This window comes from Prionailurus bengalensis, chromosome B3, assembly GCF_016509475.1.
Source record: "Prionailurus bengalensis isolate Pbe53 chromosome B3, Fcat_Pben_1.1_paternal_pri, whole genome shotgun sequence".
Classification (NCBI taxonomy): Eukaryota; Metazoa; Chordata; class Mammalia; order Carnivora; family Felidae; genus Prionailurus; species Prionailurus bengalensis.
This window is the reverse complement of record NC_057355.1, coordinates 52,355,992-52,378,037: the sequence shown is the minus strand read 5'-3', so window position 1 is coordinate 52,378,037 and position 22,046 is coordinate 52,355,992. Positions and strand designations below refer to the sequence as shown.

Genomic DNA, 22,046 nt, shown 5'->3' with positions numbered 1-22,046 from the left:
GTGATCTGGCCCCGCCTACCTGTCAGCTGCCTGCCTCCCACTGGGCTGCCCTCACACTTCACTGGCAACATCCTCCCCCTCCAAGGCTGGCTCAGGCAGCCCTTTGCAGCAAGTTTGTGACCACCCCTCCCGCTCTGAGCTCTCAGCTTCCCCCGCTGTTCAATCACAGATGGTTTCCATGAAGGGCCTGAGAACATAGGACGGTGTCAGCAAGTCCACCCCCAGAGCCGGTGGTATCTGGCAATGTGGGTGGTGGGCACCTACTAAGGTTTGCTAAATAGATATGAATGAATAAACTAAGGATCCTTTTATGACTTGTTAAGAAACCTTAGTCAAAGTATTGAAGTTGTATTGTTTTCACCTTGTGGTTTATTCAAAGTAGGAAACAGATTTACTACTGAAAGCTTTTTCTTTTGGCATCTGTTAAAACAGGAGTGTGAAGTAGGTACAGTGAGGTGTGTAAAGCTCACAGCTCTGAGGCTCAGCTGCTCAATGAAGTTCTACTCATGTACAGCAGCTCATGCAAGCACCACTCAGACTGAAAAGATAGGAATTTCTACCCATTCAGAAGGTTCTCTGTTCCACTCCCATGACCACCAAGTCAATTAGAGGAGGATGTTTAATGTGATATGCAGTTTATCTCAACTCTATCATTAATTAGTATCCCTGACTTTCCTCATTGCTGATTAAAAATAAAAATGATAACCAATGAGAAATAATAGGAGCTTCCTCTTAGAGCCAACTGTTGGAGTACACCCATCCAGTTAAGAAAGACATCAGACTAGCAATACTTACACTGCACAAAATGGACTTTAAAACAAAGAGGGGCATCTGGGTGGCTCAGTTGGTTAAGTGTCCAACTCCTGATCTCAGCTCAAGTCATGATCTCACGGTTTGTGAGTTCGAGCCCCTCATCAGGTTCTGCGTTCTCCCCTCTCTCTCTGCCTGTATACCTCGCACTCTCTTTCTCTCAAAATAAATAAATAAACTTAAAAATTTTTAAAAATAAAACAAAGACTAACGAGACAAAGAAGGACATTACATAATGACAAAGAAAAAAAACAACAAGAAGATATAACAATCGTAAATATCTATGCACCTACATAGGAGCACCTCAATAAATAAAGCAACTATTAACAGACATAAAGGAAGAAATTGACAGTAATATAATAATAATATGGGACTTTTAACACCCCACTTATATCAATGGATAGATCATCCAGGCAGAAAATGAACCGACAATGGCTTTGAATGACACATCGGACGAGATAGACCTAACATATATATTCAGAATATTCCATTCAAAAACAGTGGAATGTACATTGTTTTCAAGTGCACAAAGAACATTCTCCAGAATAAATCACATGTTGGCCACTAAACAAGTCTCAGTAAATTCAGAAAGACTGAAATAACATCATTCATCTTTTCCAAGCACAATGGTACGAAGCTAGAAATCAATCATAAGAAAAAATCTGGAAAGAACACATGGAGGCTAAAAAACAGGCTACTATATTTAATGGATGGGTCAACTAAGGAATCAAAGAGGAAATTAAAAAATACATGGAAACAAATGAAAGTAGAACACAATAGGCCAAAATTGTTGGGATACAGCAAAAACTATTCTAAGAGGGAAAATAATAGCAATACAGGCATACCTCAAGAATGAAGAAATAGTTCAAATAAACAACTTAATCTTATACCTAAAGGAACTAGAAAAAGAACAAAGTCCAAAGCCAGTAGGAGGAAGGAAATAATAAAAATTAGAGGAGAAGTAAATGACATAGAGACTAAAAAAACAATAGAACACATTGATGAAACCAGGAGCTGGTTCTCTGAAAAGATCAACAAAATTGATAAACCTTTAGCCTCACTCATAAAAAAAAAAAAAGAAAGAAAGACAAAATTCAAATAAAATCAGAAATGAAGGAGAAGAAATAAAAACTGACACCAGAAAAACACAAAGGATTTTAAGAGGATGTTATGAAAAATTATATGCTAATGAATTGGATAATCTGGAAGAAATGGATAAATTCCTAGAAACATGTAACTTTCCAAAACAGAGTCAGGAAGAAGTAGAAAATTTGAACAAGGGTGCCTGGGTGGTTCAGTCGGCTAAGCGTCTGACTTCAGCTCGGGTCATGATGTCATAGTTCATGGGTTGGGTTCTGTGCTGACAGTTCAGAACCTGGAGACTGCTTCAGATTCTGTGTCTCCCTCTCTCTCTGCCCCTCCCCCACTTGCACTCTGTCTCTCTCTGTCTCTCAAAAATAAACATAAAAAAAACTTTTAATAAAGAAATTAAGAAAAAAGAAAATTTGAACAGACTGGTTACTAGTAATGAAATTGAGTTAGTAATAATAATAATAAACAAAAAATCCCAAAAAACAAAAATCCAGGGCCAGATGGATTCACAGGTGAATTCTACCAACTATTTAAAGAAGAGTTAATACCTATTCTTCTCCAACTGTTCCAAAAAATAGAAGAGGAAGGAAAGCTCCAAATTCATTCTACAAAACTAGCATTATCCTGATACCAAAACTAGATAAAGGCACTACAAAAAAAGAAAACCACAGGCCAATATCTCTGATGAACACAGATGCAAAAATCCTCAACAAAATATTAGCAAACTGAAACTGAATCCAACAATATATTTTTAAAAATCATGATCAAGTAGGATTTATTCCAGAGATCAGGGTGGTTCAATATTCACAAGCCAATCAATATGATACGTGACATTAACAAGAGAGAGGAGGAAAAGCTTATGATCATCTCAGTAGATGAAGAAAAAGCATTTGACAGTCTTCAACATCTATTCATGATAAAAACTCTCAACAAAGTAGGCTTAGAGGGAACATACCACAACATAATTAAGGTCATAAGTGAAAAACGCACAGCTAACATCATATTCAAAGGTGTAAAACTGAGAGTTTTTCCTCTAAGATCAGGAACAAGACAGGATGTCCACTCTCAACCTTTTTACTCAACATAGTACTGGAAGTCCCAGCTACAGCAATCAGACAAGAAAAAGAAAGAAAAGGCATCCAAATTGGTAAGAAAGAAGTTAAACTGTCACTATATACATTTGACATAAGAGTATATATAGAAAACCCTAAAGACTCTAGCAAAAAAACTAGAACTGATAAATGAATTCAGTAAAGTTGCAGGATACAAACTTAATATACAGAAATCTATTGCATTTCTATACACTAATAGTGAAGCAGCAGAAAGAGAAATTAAGAAAACAATTCCATTCTTAGTCAGTTAAGAATCCACCTCTGCATCCGGCTCAGGTCACGATCTCACAGTTGATGAGTTCGAGCCCCGCATCGGGCTCGGCACTGTCAGTGCAGAGAAAGAAATTACTGCCTATGTTTTCTTCTAGGAATTTTATGTTTTCAGTTCTCATGTTTAACTCTTTAATCCATTTTGAGTTTATTTTTGTGTATGGTATAAGAAAGTGGTACAGTTTCATTCTTTAACATGTTGCTGTCCAGTTTTCCTAGCACCGTTTTTTTTTTCAATATATGAAATTTATTGTCAAATTGGTTTCCATACAACACCCAGTGCTCATCCCAGAAGGTGCCCTCCTCACTACCCATCATCCACCCTCCCCTCCCTCCCACCCCCCATCAACCCTCAGTTTGTTCTCAGTTTTTAGGAATCTCTTATGCTTTGGCTCTCTCCCACTCTAACCTCTTTTTTTTTTTTTTCTCCTTCCCCTCCCCCATGGGTTTCTGTTAAGTTTCTCAGGATCCACATAAGAGTGAAAACATATGGTATCTGTCTTTCTCTGTATGGCTTATTTCACTTAGCATCACACTCTCCAGTTCCATCCACGTTGCTACAAAGGGCCATATTTCATTCTTTCTCATTGCCACATAGTACTCCATTGAGTATATAAACCACAATTTCTTTATCCGTTCATCAGTTGATGGACATTTAGGCTCTTTCCATAATTTGGCTATTGTTGAGAGTGCTGCTATAAACATTGGGGTACAAGTGCCCCTGTGCATCAGCACTCCTGTATCCCTTGGGTAAATTCCTAGCAGTGCTATTGCTGGGTCATAAGGTAGGTCTATTTTTAATTTTTTGAGGAACCTCCACACTGTTTTCCAGAGTGGCTGCACCAATTTGCATTCCCACCAACGGTGCAAGAGGGTTCCCGTTTCTCCTCATCCTCTCCAGCATCTATAGTCTCCTGATGTGTTCATTTTGGCCACTATGACTGGCGTGAGGTGATATCTGAATGTGGTTTTGATGTGTATTTCCCTGATGAGGAGCGACGTTGAGCATCTTTTCATGTGCCTGTTGGCCATCTGGATGTCTTCTTTAGAGAAGTGTCTATTCATGTTTTCTGCCCATTTCTTCACTGGGTTATTTGTTTTTCAGGTGTGGAGTTTGGTGAGCTCTTTATAGATTTTGGATACTAGCCCTTTGTTCGATATGTCATTTGCAAATATCTTTTCCCATTCCGTTGGTTGCCTTTTACTTTTGTTGGTTGTTTCCTTTGCTGTGCAGAAGCTTTTTATCTTCATAAGGTCCCAGTAGTTCATTTTTGCTTTTAATTCCCTGGCCTTTGGGGATGTGTCAAGTAAGAAATTGCTACGACTGAGGTCAGAGAGGTCTTTTCCTGCTTTCTCCTCTAGGGTTTTGATGGTTTCCTATCTCACAATCAGGTCCTTTATCCATTTTGAGTTTATTTTTGCAAATGGTGTGAGAAAGTGGTCTAGTTTCAATCTTCTGCATGTTGCTGTCCAGTTCTCCCGGCACCATTTATTAAAGAGACTGTCTTTTTTCCATTGGATGTTCTTTCCTGCTGTGTCAAAGATTAGTTGGCCATACGTTTGTGGGTCTAGTTCTGGGGTTTCTATTCTATTCCATTGGTCTATGTGTCTGTTTTTGGGCCAATACCACACTGTCTTGATGATTACAGCTTTGTAGTAGAGGCTAAAGTCTGGGATTGTGATGCCTCCTGCTTTGGTCTTCTTCAAAATTACTTTGGCTATTTGGAGCCTTTTGTGGTTCCATATGAATTTTAGGATTGCTTGTTCTAGCTTCAAGAAGAATGCTGGTGCAATTTTGATTGGGATTGCATTGAATGTGTAGATAGCTTTGGGGATTATTGACATTTTGACAATATTTATTCTTCCAATCCATGAGCACGGACTGCTTTTCCATTTCTTTATATCTTCTTCAATTTCCTTCATAAGCTTTCTATAGTTTTCAGAATACAGATCTTTTACATCTTTGGTTAGATTTATTCCTAGGTATTTTATGCTTCTTGGTGCAATTGTGAATGGGATCAGTTTCTTTATTTGTCTTTCTGTTGCTTCATTGTTAGTGTATAAGAATGCAACTGATTTCTGTACATTGATTTTGTATCCTGCAACTTTGCTGAATTCATGTATCAGTTCTAGCAGACTTTTGGTGGAGTCTATCAGATTTTCCATGTATAATATCCTGTCATCTGCAAAAAGCGAAAGCTTAACTTCATCTTTGCCAATTTTGATGCCTTTGATTTCCTTTTGTTGCCTGATTGCTGATGCTATAACTTCCAATACTATGTTAAACAACAGCGGTGAGAGTGGACATCCCTGTCGTGTTCCTGATCTCAGGGAAAAAGCTCTCAGTTTTTCCCCATTGAGGATATGTTAGCTGTGGGCTTTTCACAAATGGCTTTTATGATGTTTAAGTATGATTCTTCTACCCTGACTTTCTCGAGGGTTTTTATTAAGAAAGGTTGCTGAATTTTGTGAAATGTCTTTTCTGCATCGATTGACAGGATCATATGGTTCTTATCTTTTCTTTTATTAATGTGATGTATCACGTTGATTGATTTGCGAATGTTGAACCAGCCCTGCAGCCCAGGAATGAATCCCACTTGATCATGGTGAATAATTCTTTTTATATGCCGTTGAATTCGATTTGCTAGTATCTTATTGAGAATTTTTGCATCCATATTCATCAGGGATATTGGCCTGTAGTTCTCTTTTTTTTACTGGGTCTCTGTCTGGTTTAGGAATGAAAGTAATACTGGCTTCATAGAATGAGTCTGGAAGTTTTCCTTCCCTTTCTATTTCTTGGAATAGCTTGAGAAGGATAGGTATTATCTCTGCTTTCAACGTCTGGTAGAACTCCCCTGGGAAGCCATCTGGTCCTGGACTCTTATTTGTTGGGAGATTTTTGATGATTGATTCAATTTCTTCGCTGGTTATGGGTCTGTTCACGCTTTCTATTTCCTCCTGATTGAGTTTTGGAAGCGTGTGGGTGTTTAGGAATTTGTCCATTTCTTCCAGGTTGTCCAGATTGTTGGCATAGAATTTTTCATAGTATTCCCTGATAATTGCTTGTATTTCTGAGGGATTGGTTGTAATAATTCCATTTTCATTCATGATGTTATCTATTTGGGTCATCTTCCTTTTCTTTTTGAGAAGCCTGGCTAGAGGTTTATCATTTTGTTTATTTTTTCAAAAAACCAACTCTTGTTTTTGTTGATCTGCTCTACAGTTTTTTTAGATTCTATATTGTCTATTTCTGCTTTGATCTTTATTATTTCTCTTCTTCTGCTGGGTTTAGGCTGTCTTTGCTGTTCTGCTTCTAGTTCCTTTAGGTGTGCTGTTAGATTTTGTATTTGGGGTTTTTCTTGTTTCTTGAGATAGGCCTGGATTGCAATGTATTTTCCTCTCAGGACTGCCTTCGCTGCATCCCAAAGCGTTTGGATTGTTGTATTTTCATTTTCATTTGTTTCCATATATTTTTTAATTTCTTCTCTAATTGCCTGGTTGACCCACTCATTCTTTAGTAGGGTGTTCTTTAACCTCCATGCTTTTGGAGGTTTTCCAGACTTTTTTCTGTGGTTGATTTCAAGCTTCATAGCATTGTGGTCTGAAAGTATGCATGGTATGATTTCAATTCTTATAAACTTATGAAGGGCTGTTTTGTGACCCAGTATGTGATCTATCTTGGAGAATGTTCCATGTGCACTCGAGAAGAAAGTATATTCTGTTGCTTTGGGATGCAGAGTTCTAAATATATCTGTCAAGTCCATCTGATCCAATGTCTCATTCAGGGCCCTTGTTTCTTTATTGACTGTGTGTCTAGATGATCTATCCGTTTCTGTAAGTGGAGTGTTAAAGTCCCCTGCAATTACCACATTCTTATCAGTAAGGTTGCTTATGTTTGTGAGTAATTGTTTTATATATTTGGGGGCTCCCGTATTCGGCGCATAGACATTTATAATTGTTAGCTCTTCCTGATGGATAGACCCTGTAATTATTATATAATGCCCTTCTTCATCTCTTGTTACAGCCTTTAATTTAAAGTCTAGTTTGTCTGATATAAGTATGGCTACTTCAGCTTTCTTTTGACTTCCAGTAGCATGATACATAGTTCTCCATCCCCTCACTCTCAATCTGAAGGTGTCCTCAGGTCTAAAATGAGTCTCTTGTAGACAGCAAATAGATGGGTCTTGTTTTTTCATCCATTCTGATACCCTATGTCTTTTGGTTGGTGCATTTAGTCCATTTACATTCAGTGTTATTATAGAAAGATATGGGTTTAGAGTCATTGTGATGTCTGTAGGTTTCATGCTTGTAGCAATGTCGCTGGTACTTTGTCTCACAGGATCCCTCTTAGGATCTCTTGTAGGGCTGGTTTAGTGGTGACGAATTCCTTCAGTTTTTGTTTGTTTGGGAAGATCTTTATCTCTCCTTCTATTCTAAATGACAGACTTGCTGGATAAAGGATTCTGGGCTGCATATTTTTTCTGTTCATCACATTGAAGATTTCCTGCCATCCCTTTCTGGCCTGCCAAGTTTCAGTAGAGAGATCGGTCACAAGTCTTATAGGTCTCCCTTTATATGTTAGAGCACGTTTATCTCTAGCTGCTTTCAGAATTTTCTCTTTATCCTTGTATTTTGCCAGTTTCACTATGATATGTCGTGCAGAAGATTGATTCAAGTTACGTCTGAAGGGAGTTCTCTGTGCCTCTTGGATTTCAATGCCTTTTTCCTTCCCCAGATCAGGGAAGTTCTCAGCTATTATTTCTTCAAGTACACCTTCAGCACCTTTCTCTCTCTCTTCCTCCTCTGGAATACCAATTATGCAAAGATTATTTCTCTTTAGTGCATCACTTAGTTCTCTAATTTTCCCCTTATACCTCTGGATTTTTTAATCTTTTTCTCAGCTTCCTCTTTTTCCATAATTTTATCTTCTAGTTCACCTATTCTCTCCTCTGCCTCTTCAATCTGAGCCGTGGTCGTTTCCATTTTATTTTGCAGCTCGTTTATAGCATTTTTTAAGCTCCTCCTGACTGTTCCTTAGTCCCTTGATCTCTGTAGCAATAGAATCTCTGCTGTCCTCTATACTGTTTTCAAGCCCAGCGATTAATTTTATGACTATTATTCTAAATTCACTTTGCTATATTGTTTAAATCCTTTTTGATCAGTTCATTAGCTGTTGTTATTTCCTGGAGATTCTTTTGAGAGAAATTCTTCCTTTTCGTCATTTTGGATAGTCCCTGGAGTGGTGCAGAACTGCAGGGCACTTCCCCTGTGCTGTCTTGAATAACTTGCGTTGGTGGGCGGGGCCACAGTCAGACCTGATGTCTGCCCCCAGCCCACCGCTGGGGCCACAGTCAGTGGCCCTTCTCTTCCCCTCTCCTAGGGGCGGGATTCACTGTGGGGTGGCGTGGCCCATCTGGGCTACTTGCACACTGCCAGGCTTGTGGTGCTGGGTATCTGGCGTATTAGCTGGGGTGGATCTGCATGGTGCACAGGGGCGGGAGGGGCAGGCTCAGCTTGCTTATCCTTCAGAGGTCCGCTTTGGGAGGGGCCCTGTGGCACCGGGAGGGAGTCACCGGAGGGATGGATCTGCAGAAGCACAGCGTTGGGTGTTTGTGCGGTGCAAGCAAGTTCCGTGTCGGGAACTGGTTCCTTTTGGGACTTTGGCTGGGGGATGGGTGAGGGAGATGCCACGTTGAGCGCCTTTGTTCCCTGCCAAGCTGAGCTCTGTCGTCCGGGGCTCAACAACTCTCCCTCCCGTTGTCCTCCAGCCCTCCCGTTCTCCGAGCAGAGCTGTTAGCTTATAACCTTCCAGATGTCAAGTCCTGCTTGCTGTTAGAACACACTCTGTCTGGCCCCTCCGCTTTTGCAAACCAGACTCGGGGGCTCTGCTTGGCTGGCGGGCCGCCCCTCCGCCCCGGCTCCCTCCAGCCAGTCTGTGTAGCACGCACTGCCTCACTGCCCTTCCTACCCTCTTCTGTTGGCCTCTCGTCTGCACTTGGCTCTGGAGACTCCGTTCTGCTAGTCTTCTGGCGTTTTTCTGGGTTATTTAGGCAGGTGTAGGTTGAATCTAAGTGATCAGCAGGACGCGGTGAGCCCAGCGTCCTCCTACGCCACCATCTTCCCAACCGCCAAATCTCCCTAGCACCATTTGTTGAAGAGACTGTCTTTTCCCCCATTGTATATTCTTACCTGCTTTGCTGTAGATTGACCATAAAAGTGTGGATGGATTTTTGGACTCTATTCTGTTCCATCGACCTATGCATCATTTTTGTGCCAGTACCATACTGTTTTGATTACTACAGTTTGTAGTATATCTTGAAATCTAGGATTGTGATACCTCCAGTTTTGTTCTTCTTTCTCAAGATTTCTTTGGCTATTTGGGGTCTTTTGTGGTTCCATATAAGTTTTAGGATTGTTCTAGTTCTCTCAAAAATGTTGTTGGTATTTTAATAGAGATTGTATTAAATCTGTAGATTGCTTTTGGTAGAATGGATATTTTAACAATATTGGGTCTAGAGTATGGAATATGTTTCCATTTGTTTGTGTCATCTTCAGTTTTTTCATCAATGTTTTATAGTTTTCAGAGTACAGAGCTTTCACCTCCTTGGTTAAGTTATTCCTAGGTATTTTATTCTTTTCGATGTAATTGTAAATGAAATGGTTTTCTTTATTTTTAAGTTTATTTATGTATTTTGAGAGAGTGTGCATGAGTGAGGGAGGGGGCAGAGGGGGAGAGAAAGACAGAATCCCAAACAGTCTCCACACTCGGTGCCGAGACCTATGCAGGGCTCAATCCCACAACCCTGGGATCACAACCTGAGCTGAAATCAAGAGTTGGACGCTCAACTGACTGAGCCACCCAGGCGCCCTTCAAAAAACAGACTCTTAATGCAGAGAACAAACTGGCGGTTGCCAGAGGGGAGGGAGGTGGTGAGGGATGGGGTGAAATAAAGGGGATTAAGAGCACATTTATCATAATGAGCAATGGGAAATGCACAGAACTGATGAATCGCTATATTGTACATCTGAAATATAACACTGTATGTTAATTATACTAGAACAAGATGATAATAAAAATAACAGTAACAATAACAGTAATAATGATAGAGGACACTGGAAAGCTTCCTCTCCTTGCCACTCCTTCTTAGTCCTCTGCCACTTCCCCTGCTCTCCAGCAGGCTGCCCCACCACATGGCCGTTTACTTACTTGCATGTCTGAGTTGGTGAAGCTGCAGGCAGACAGGTAGTTGGTATGCATAGCGACTGACTTCTTTTTGGCAGCCATGTTTTCATTTTTGTCAAATGTCAGTGGATACACAGAACACTTATTATCCAAACCACTAGCATGGAAAGAAAGAAGTGTCAAATGCTAATATAAGGCAATAGAATACATGTACACATTCTCATGCACACGCACTTTTTCAAAATGTTTCCCTTTGGCAGCATCATATATTGTAAACTTTCCCCCAACTTTTACTTGGAAGATTTTCAAATGTACAGTAAAATTGAAAGAAAAATATGACAATGAACACCCAGATCCCCTGACTTATGTTTAGTAACTTTGGTTTTGCCATATTTGTAGGAGCAAATTCTGAACCATTTGAAGGGAAGTGCAGACGTGACATGTTACATCTAAATACTTCAATTTGCAAATATACATCTTCTATAAAACAGAACATTCTCCTAGGTGGCCACTAAATCATTATCACATTTAGAAAACTAACACACATTCCCTAACACTGTGCAAGAGGCCATCTGTATTCAATCTTCCCCAACTGCCCCCAAGATCCAGGGCCCAAGCAAGGTTCAGATATTGCACTGTTTTTTGTATCTTTTTAAGATCCTTTAATTTAATTTTTTAAACGTTTCTTTTTGAGAGAGAGAGAGGGAGAGAGACAGAGCACAAGCAGGAGAGAGGCAGAGACAGACAGAGATAGAATTGGAAGTAGGCTCAGGCTCTGAGCTGTCAGCACAGAGCCCAATGCGGGATTCGAACTCACGAGCTGTGAGATCATGACCTGAGCCAAAGTTGGACGTTTAACCTAATGAGCCACCCAGGCACCCCTAAGATCTTTTAATTTAGAACAGACCCTCTACCTCTTTTTTGTTGTTGTTCATGACAAGAGATCTTAGGCCAAGTGTTTTATAGAATGTCACATACAATCTGGACTTGTCACATTGTTTCTTTGCTTTTTTCAAAATTTATTGAGAGAGACAACTTAAGCGGGGGGAAGGGCAGAGAGAGGGGGACAGAGTATCCGAAGTGGGCTCTGTGCCGACAGGCTGATCAGTGAGCCTGATGTGGGGCTCCAACTCATGAACTGCGAGATCATGACCTGAGCTGAAGGCGGACGCTCAACTGACTGAGCCACCCAGGTGCTCCACATTGTTTCTTAATGGCTATTTTCAAGTATAACTTTTTTTGGCAATAATAGTATAAAGGTGACATTGTGTACTTCTTTCTTACTGCTTCACTTCAGAGGTTTGTGATGCCTCTTGTCTTAAAATTGGTGATGCCAACTTTGATGACTTGGTCAAAGCATTATATCTTTCCATGGTAAATGTGACTTGTTTATAATTAGTAATAGTTTGGGTTTGACACTTCAAGACCATGTGAATATCCTGCTTTCCAACAACCTTTCATGCAATGGCTTCAGCAAGACTATGCTTGTTTGAATCAAATATTACTTTAGGGGTACAAAAGGGTGACCTTCTGATTTGATCATTCCTAAGAAATGGATTCCTTTTTCTCTTCAACTCTGTTATAATCCATTACTATCACTATTCCATGTGATGCTCAAATTGTCCCAAATTTGGACAGTGGGGGCCCCTTCAAGCAGCTCCTGTTTCCTTTTGATAGGACTCCATTGGTCCTTGAATATTTCCTTGCTTTCTGGAACAAGAAAATCCCTGAGGCTCTAAAGAGACCTTCCTTTCCTGTCCCAGACCTAAATCAGCCTTACTCCAAGGAGCCCTGCTTCCTTTTAGTGGGGAACGATGTTTAGTAGCTCTCTTCTGAGGCCCTGGGGATGCTAGGGTGTCCCTTAGCCTTTCCAGCTGCTCAAAGCGGCAGGTGTGGACTTGGGAAGTCTATTACCAGTAATTCATAAGCTTGTGGGTAAGAATGATTTGCAGTTAGGCTGTGCCATTGAACCAACATGCTGTGGACCATGGGCTTCCCCAGACCTCAGGGTGGAAGGCTTTCTCCCATGCTGAGGCTTCAGAGTAGTTTCTGTAGCTCTGTTGGGATACTTATTATTTAGAGTTATTTGCACTATGAGAAGCAGAGAAGCTTGCAGTGTGATGCATCTGGTGTTGAATCTTTGGTTTAGTATCTAACTCATTTTGTAATCTTGCTTATGTTTGTTAAGGTTCTCTGAGCCTTAGTTTCCTCAACTATAAAATGGAGTGGATGCCACCCACCTTTTACAAGGGGCTATCGTGAAGAAGCATAAAGAGTTCAGAATGGCTCTAGACATATGATAGAGACTCAGTAAGTGGTCATAATTGTTATCTTTATATTCTACTTGGTTGGAGGCAGGCACTATGTTTGTTTATTTATTTATTTTGAGAGAGAGAGAGAGAGAGAAAGAGAGAGAGAGAGAGAGAGCACATGTGGGCAGAGAGAGGGAGAATCCCAAGCAGGCTCTGCATTGTCAGCACAGAGCCCAAGGTCCGGCTCGATCCCAAAAACCGCAAGATCATGACCTCAGCTGAAATCAAGAGTGGGACGTTTAACCGACTGAGCCACCCAGGTGCCCCTACCCTATTCATCTTTAAATTCCTCAGGACACTCAGTTCAGTGCCTTGTGAACAGTTGTTCATATCAAGTGTACAATTCCTGAGTGAAGTCTTCTTGGGGATCTGGCTTTTAAATAAAAAAAAAAAACTTACATATAAATAAAATCAATTAACACATTTTTTTTTGAGAAGAGGATTGTGTCAATACTGTTAGAGTTTAGCTTTTAAGTTTGGAAGCAACTAAGAAATAGACCCACAAGTCAGGCAGATGGAGATAAAAATATCCCCATTATTCCCTAAAAAAAAATTGAGAATGTGGCAGAGATGTGGGTCTGTGTGATCACGGAGTTACAGGGGTGTCACAAAGCCACAGTCGAGAAACATCTCATTAGATCATCACTAGAAAGGCAAGTTAATCGCGGTGGCTCTTGGCAGTTCTAAGGAAGGTCTGAGCAAGGGAGATGGTGCTTTTGTCTACGATGGGGATTCAGTCTCTCAGTTTCATTTTTAATGCTCTCTCCTCATCCAGTGGACCCCATATTTTACATATTTGTTAATATTTCACCAATAGTTACACCTTGAACTACCTCCACTTCTGTTTCATAACAAGGTGCGAGGCAGCCAGTGCAGGTGCTGACCAGCTACCATATGCCAGGGCTGGGAAACAGATGTGACTGAGATTAAGGCACCAGCCATCCCTCCTCTCTGAGCTTTTTCTCTCTGCCAGGCTGTCACCACAAATGTGTCCACCTGGGCCTTGTAAAACTGTTCTCTTCCCTGCCTGCCCCTCATCCTCATGGACATGTTCCCACTGGGTTCCATTTAGTGAGGGTTCAAATAAGACATATCCAAGAGAATCATTTTCTAAACTACTGTGAAAGACCTTGTTCACTATGTTATTATATCCATTGCATATTGCAGAAGGATCTACCCAACATATTCTTTTTGTAAAGTAGAACCAGACAGCTAGTAGCTCAGTGTCAAATACTCAGAAATCATGTAACTCACCCAACTCTATGTATCTGCTAACATCAATGCCCAGTTAGAAACATATTACTCCAGGGTTTTTTAAAATGCAGAATATTTATTATTCCTAATGAGAAAGAACTGATCTTACCTAATGAGAGGTTGGCTTTTGCCTTCAGCTACTGGGAGGTCATCTCTGAGTCCCAGGAATGGCCTGTCTGATGGGAGCAGTTCTGGCCAATAGTCTTAACAGTGTGATTTCTGGTGGGGGCTTTAGGAGATGCACTGTGACTTCCAATCTCTGTAAGTTCTGACCTCCTCTGGAGGAACTAGAAACTGAAGGTATTAGTGTAAACCTCGAGGACACACTGGAGACTGAGGGTCAGCCACATGGGGAGTATGTGATTGAGCCCCAGTAAAAACTCTGGACACCAGAGGCTCAGAGGAGTTTCCCTGGTTGAAAATACTCTGCGTATCATCACACATGGTGGCCAGGAGGAGGTGATGCCATCTGTGACTCCACAGGGAGGGGACACCTGGAAGTTCCAGGTTTGGACCCCTCCTGGACTCTGCCCTATGCACCTCTTTCTTTGGCTCTAATTTGTATCCTTTCACTGTGAGCCTAAGTATAGCACTTCCCAGAGTTCTGTGATTGTTCTAGAAAATTTTCAAACCTGAGAATGGTTGTGGGGACTCTCAAATTTGTGGCTGGTATCTGAAGGGACAGAAGTCTTGTGGGGACTGTGCCTTCTAACTGTCCAGCTGGCTGAGCTCCTTTGTACTTACCTGATAGTGTGTGTGTGTGTGTGTGTGCATACACATATATAAAGTTTTATATATATAGCATATAAATGTTTTATACATATGACATATATAAATACCTACACACACACACACACACACACACACACATATAAATCACATATGTATGTGTCTTTTATTGTGCTTACCTCAAACCATTTCAAGAAGTAAATGGAAATGAATTTTATATAAATATTACCCTTCAGTTATAAGATGGAAATACAACTTACTCTTGAATTATTTAAATAATTAGAAAATATGAAATACGTGTGTGTGACCATGGGTTCCAAAGGCACACAGGGTCTTGGCAAATGGAGAGTTAATGGAAAGATGCCCCCAAACAGCCACCCAAAGGGAGGGACATTGGGGATGAGCACTGGTGTGACCCTGGCTGGAGAACGCTCCAAACTTTTTGTTTCAAGGCCAAGGATTTTCACTTTTGAAATAAAACTATTTTCTCCTGATTATAAAAATAACATAGAATTATTTTTAAAACTTGAAAACAGAGAAAACTATTTAAAAAAACCCATAGTCCTATCATCCACAAAGAACTGCTACTGGATTTTCTGGTATAGTTCATCACAGACATGTGATTGCCTCTTTCCTAACATGGCTGGGCTCCTACTGTAGAAATACTTTGAATGGTTCCAGAACCGTTAAAGACAGGGAAAGGGAATTGGGTTGGTTGCAGTCCCCAGTGCCAACTCTGTTAAACTGAGCTCCAGGAGAATAGGGAATAAAACAGTCTTCCTAGCCACCTGGATGCTCTTTTTTTTTTTTTTAAGTTTATTTATTTATTTTGAGAGAAAACCAGTGAGGAAGAGGCAGAGAGAGAGGGGGACAGAGGATCTGAAGCGGGCTCTGTGCTGACAGCAGTGAGCCCAATGTGGGGCTCAAACTCATGAGCCATGAGATCATGACCTGAGCTGAAGTTGAACGCTCAACCAACTAAGCCACCCAGGCTTCCTGGATGCTCTTTTCACTTACTATAATTAACAAGTTTTCTTTTTGATGGTTGTATAAAATATTTCCTTCAATTCATGTACCGCAATTCACTTAACAATTTCCTTTGATGGACATACTGTTCTTCCCTACTTGACCCTATTTTTGCTTTATTTTAAATAACACTACAATAAATATTATCACTCATGTGGCTTTTCTATATTATGGATCATTCCTTTCGAACAAAGTTCTTAGATGTGGCATCATTAGGATCAAAGGTTACAAATTTTTGTTTTTTGGTTTAAAAAAATTTTTTTTAATGTTTATTTATTTTTGAGAGAGAGACAGAGTGCAAGCAGGGGAGGGGCAGAGAAAGAGGGAGACATAGAGTCCAAAGCAGGCTCCAGGCTCTGAGCTGTCAGCACAGAGCCCAATGCAGGGCTCCAACTCGTGAACTGTGAGATCATGACCTAAGCTGAAGTTGGACGGTCAACCAACTGAGCCACCCAGGTGCCCCAAAGGTTATAAATTTTTCAAGGCTTCTTTCATATTACCAACAAGTTTTCCAAAATGTCTACACCGATTTCCAGTCCCTACCAACAGCATTTGAGAGTAGAGGCGGGCAGGTTTGAAACTTAAATGACTGTCAGTCTGTAGTGAAAATAATTATGAAAGAGATTTTTATAGTTTCTTTTTTGATAAAGTTCAGGGAGGAAGTTAACACATTACTTAACCAGTAAATAACAAAAACAAGTTTTTGTGTGTTTGTTTTTGCCCATCGAACGGTGTTTTATGGCTAACAGGACATCTGAAAAGCTGCTGTGGCCCCTACTCACCCGCACGCAATGGCGCATCCTGATGGGGCATATGCACAAGCCATCACCCACGTGCAGGGCATAGTGACCGCGTGCTCCTGAAACACAGTACACCAGGTTCATAGAAGGAACGAGCAGTGTTTCTACACACATGTATTAACCTTTAGTTTTCACAAAATGAAACGATACAGGTTCCTGCTAAATTCCATTACAGCTTCAAAGAGCAGTGATGTGAGGTGACGATCAACTGGAGACTGACGAAGAGACTCAGCTCCCCCATAATCAGCTGAACAGTATGTCGTATATTCGGAAAGCTAAAAATCTCAACCAGCAAAACAATATTCTTAATGTTTTACTTACTTCTTAATGGTGTACTCCCCTCGTTCTTGTGAATGAATATTAGAGCTCATTTTCTTTGAAAGGTCAGTCTGAATTTCACTGCAGTTATATTCTTCAACCTATTTACTCAAATTCCCCATATTTTCAAAATCTATTCTTAAATGATTCAACATGTATGTCATATGTGTCTCCTTGTGAGTGTACAACAGCCGCTGGGCCCTGTGGGGTCTGAAACCATTCCTGGGAAGGTGTGAGTGGGGGCAGGTGTACACAGGGTGATGGTGAGTTGTGCTCACAGATAACACAGAACCCGTAACATGGAAGCTATGAGAACAAGACGTAGCAGTTCCTGCTCCTGGCTCCTGCATTCTCCTGCATGCAGACAGGCAAACAAGAAAGCCATGATTCAAAACCTTCTGAATTTGTGGTCTTATTTCCATGACAGACATAGGCCCTGGTCCTGGTTCCAACACCAGCAAGACGTGCGGCCTCATGTAGCCCTGCCATTTGTCCTCCCTCAGTCTCTCCCCATCTGTGAAGGGAGAGGATGGGACTAGATGATTCCTAAAGTACATGTGAGTGCTGGTCTTCTTTCCTGTTTGATTCCGTGTGATTTTGTGGGGGAAACATGGGCCCTGACACTGACCATGAAGATTCTGCCACTTGAAATCTATAGCCTTAAAAAATTTTTTTTAATGTTTATTTTTGAGAGAGAGAGAGAGAGAGAGAGAGAGAGAGAGAGAGAGAGAGAGACAGAGCAAAGCAGGAGAAGGGTAAAGAGAGAGGGAGATGCAGAATCCAAAGCAGGTTCCAGGCTCCAGCCGTCAGCACAGAGCCCGACGCAGGGCTTGAACCCATGAACTGTGAGATTGTGACCTGAACTGAAGTCAGATGCTTAACCAACTGAGCCAGCCAGGTGCCCCAGAATCTACAGCCTTTTAAACGCCAAGAATAATCTGTGCAAATGGTCGCTTTAGGCACAAGGCACCCCAGGCCCCCTTCTTTACAAGTAATAACTATGGTCTCTGACGGGGAGGCCACAGAGGCAACACCATGCCCCTTAGAAACCAGGCAGTGTGTGCTCAATGACATTCTAAGGCTTAAACAGAAATAACAAAAACCCACACACTCCTGAAGATGCTAAGGCATGCTGGGAGAAATAGAAGCTTCCATGGACGGAGGTGCTGGACAGGAAAGCCCTTTGCAAACTCTTAAGTTGCCATTTTTACTATTTCCCAGGGGCCTGACCATTAGGGACTCTGCTCCAAAAGATGGTTCTGGGCCCCCCCTTGATCAGGTTGTACAGCAACTGCCTACCACAACAGCTACTAAACACATTCAATAGTGCAGAATTCGGATGCTGTTCAGTTTTAGGCAGATCTAGATCTCTGTGTTTTATATAGTGAAAAAGAAGACTTTCTTTATAAGTAAATAACAGAATCAATAGTCATTACTGTAAATGGCAACATGATGCAGGCTTGTAAGCACACCGACACATTGATTTTGGCCTTTCTCTTAGGAGTCTAAATTCAGAGCCGAGCATGCCCAGGCCAGACAGAGGATAGTCAGTTCAACCCCCTGTAGCCACAGCTTCCCTGCCCACTGCCTGCTCATGTCCACAGTGGTATGGAGTCTGGTCAAAGACACAGAGAGGAGAGAAACCTGGGGATTTGGGAACCTCCTACCATCCCTCAGAAGAAAAACAATACATGTCTGTGTGAATGTGGTAAGTTTTCCAAGCCAGGCCCTTTCCCGTTTTAGTGCTAGCACCCCGTCTGGTGGCTCTCCATGCTCCAGCCTCAATGAGGGGTATTAGCTCTCCAGAGGAATGGATTTTGCTGTGGGCTGCTGAGCTGTCCGAATACAGATGGGCTTTTGTGGGGTTTCCATCCCCAGAACAGCGCCCGAGAAGAAGGATGACTGTGACTGGGGGTGTCTGGAGGGGATGAGGACCCAGGGCTGTGGTTCTGAGGTGCTGCTCAACATGCCAGCGACAACACCTTACCTTGTTAGTAGTGAAGGAATCCCACACGATCACCTTCCCATCCTGGAAGGAAAAGAGTAAATAGCTCAGGAGTTGTCAGCCAGTCCTTACAGGGAAGTACTGAGAATTGTTCATAAAAGCTGTGTCTGGCGGGACAGTGTGCAGGAGAAAGCCAGAGTGAGTATCTGGGTAATCAAGATCTATCCTTGAACAAAAGGGGAGCGAATATGGGGCTCAACTGCCCAGCCTGATTGAAGGCTCAGTTCTCAATGTTATACTCCTTGTACAGATACAAAGACAAAAGCAATGCTCGGAGACTTCTGTTATACTATTTAGAAACCAAGCACAAACTGTTGGTACATGGCCATCACGCACCATACCCTGTCAGAAAGCGATACAGGTGTAAGACAAACCTGAAACGACCTCTAGGTACCTGACAGGCAATGAATGGACTCTTGCTTTCTTCCTCACCACCTCCACTAGCCATCCTGGCTCCTGTGTGCTGTGCTCCCTGTAGGGACGGGTCAGAGCCCCACCCTCATTCCTGGCCCACTTCTCGGAGCTGCGCTGGCCTGAGATCAGTGTAACGTTGCCACCCTAACATGTTGCACCTATGCTGAGAACAAGTCCATCATGGTGGGGATCCCCTGTGGGCAGCTGTTCTGCAAAGAGAGCACTCCCTGTCAGGGTGTGTTCTGGGCTGGGGCCAAGTTCACTGTCACCACTGCTGCAGCCCACACTGGGGCTGTGGGGAGTCACCACTAGGTCATCTATTTGTCATACAAACCCACTGGGGATAGAACACATAAGCCCTGGTCCCTACAATGCAGTCACCGGCCTAGCATCTGGTGTGCGGGTCCTCTGGGCCCCCAGGCTCTGCCCAACAGCGGAAGAGGACGGCTGAGCTGACTCCTTCAGCACATGGGTCCCCCACACACCCTCCGGGATGGCAAGTCTGCAGCATCCACGGCAGGCTTGGTTTTTGTAATCACTCAAGCCATTTGGAGCCAAATCTAACGAATGAGGCGAGGGCGGGGGAAGAGATGCTGCTTAGGGGCACAGGTAAGGTCTGATTATCCAAAGTGACACTGCTTTGGATTCTGTGTCTCCTTCTCTCTCTCTGCCTATCCCCCACTCACACTCTGTGTGTCTCTCTCAAAAATAAATAAAAACATTAAAAACATATGCATGTTCTAAATAATCCACACACTCTAACATCTATGTCAGGTTGTATTTGATAAGAACAGGTCATAATTAATCTCCTATATTACCTACAGGTCTAGTATGTCATGTACTTGCTTTCTTTTACTTTCATAAAAAAAGTTATCCCTTAAGTTTTCTACCACATTTTAAAAAACGCTGAAAAAGAGAACAAAGAAATTGTTTTACTTCCACCATTCAGTCCCAGCCATTACTATTTTGGAGCATTCTTTCTTGACTTTTTTTTTTTTTTTTTTTTTTTTTTTTTTTACAAAGTGGTTATCAAGATATACATGTTGTTACCTAGCCTTTTTGGTGCTTTGTATGATCCACTGGAAGATTTCCATATTCCTGCTGCCTGTGGCCAAAGTGCCCAGAAACAAGGTCAAAGTAGGCATTTTGGGACCTTTCAAAACTCCTAAGCACATTGGTTCTTCTAGTCTGACTTCTCTGACTAAACCCCTGAGCACAACGTATGGGGTAGATTAGGTAACAGAGCAGAGAAGAGATAAGGGGCTCCAGGCCTTGGGGTCCTCCACACCTGTAGCTCCACATGCTGCATGGGGCCGGCGGGGGCGGGGGGGGGGGGGCGGGGAGTGTTTGGACGGACTCAGTGTATTGTCCAAATTGGCGTTCCCTTCGGTGGCTTCCTCCACCTCACTGCCTGCCTGCCTGTCCCCACCACCCACCTACTATGTGCTCTGGAGAGAAAAAGGAACCCAAGAGGCTAAAATCAGTCATAAAACCAAATGTGGGCTGCTCCACAAGCACGGATTTATACACCAGGGGCCCACATACCTAGAGAGACAGCCTCCACCCTAAACCCGAACCCACGCAGTCAGGCTGATTAATCTCCTGCCTTCAAGGGAACAGGGCTGCTCTGAGTCACTCTGTCTGCTCCAGAACATTCCTGCTGTTTCCAGCTTCCTCCCACACCCACCCGGCTTCTAGTTTCTCTGCAGCAGAGGTGGATGGATGGAGCACGTCAGCAGTGTACCTCCTCCCTAAGGACAGTATTTGAGTGACAGAGAATCCAACATATATTACACTTCTAGGGGTAAAAAAAAAGTCAAAAAGGCTAGGTAGCAACATGTATATCTTGATAACCACTTTGTGAAAAAAAGTTGAGAAAGAAATGCTCTAAAATAGTAATAATGGCTGGGACTGGGTGGTGGAAGTAAAACCTTTTTTTTGTTCTCTTTTTCAGCGTTTTTTAAAATGTGGTAGAATACTTAAGGGATAACTATTTTTATGAACGTAAAAGAAAGCAAGTACGTGACATACTAGACCTGTAGGTAATATAGATTAATTATGACCTGTTCTTATCAAATACAACCTGACATAGATGTTAGAGTGTGTGGATTATTTAGAACATGCATATGTTTTTAATGTTTTATTTATTTTTGAGAGAGACAGAGTGTGAGCGGGGAGGGGCAGAGAGAGAGAGAGGAAGACACAGAATCCAAGGCAGGTTCCAGGCTCTGAGCTATCAGCACAGCCTCCCAAATCCGGGCTTGAAATCACGGAAGGCAAGATTGTGATCTGAGCCGAAGTTGGACACTTAACCGACTGAGCCACCCAGGCACCCCTAGAATATGTATAGTTTTTATACTTAAAAGGGCAATTAAAAAAAAACCCAAATTGTCCTTTGGAAAAGCTGGGCTGAAGGCAGGGATAGGGAGAAGCCCAAACTGGCCATAAAAATAAATGACTTCAGTTTACAGTTTTATATTCAACGCGTGTTACATCAAAATAGACATAAAAAGTACCAGGCAGTGATAAGCAGCCTCCTGATAGTCATACTTTTGTATAGGTCCCTCCCGCATTATATTAGGGTTGGTCCGTGTGACCACTGGAATATAGCAGAAGTGATGGAAAGTCACTTTTGAGGCCAGCTCAGAAAAGACAGCATGGCTTCTGCCCCATCTCCCTCTAGCACTCTGAGGAACGCCAGCTACTGTGTTGTACGCAGCC

The 22,046-nt window shown here is 42.1% G+C and overlaps 1 protein-coding gene across 4 annotated transcripts in view; it reads right to left on the bottom strand.

Annotated features, from left to right (window-relative positions):
* Positions 1 to 22,046, bottom strand: part of GNB5 (G protein subunit beta 5) — a 60,837-nt gene that overhangs the window by 15,729 nt on the left and 23,062 nt on the right. For all 4 annotated transcript variants that reach the window (XM_043555410.1, XM_043555413.1, XM_043555412.1 and 1 more), the window contains 3 exons: positions 18,894 to 18,935; positions 16,571 to 16,647; positions 10,492 to 10,624 (listed from right to left, as the gene is read on the bottom strand). In XM_043555410.1, the coding sequence (XP_043411345.1) occupies positions 10,492 to 10,624; positions 16,571 to 16,647; positions 18,894 to 18,935 (252 nt within the window). The remainder of the gene's footprint in view (positions 1 to 10,491; positions 10,625 to 16,570; positions 16,648 to 18,893; positions 18,936 to 22,046) is intronic.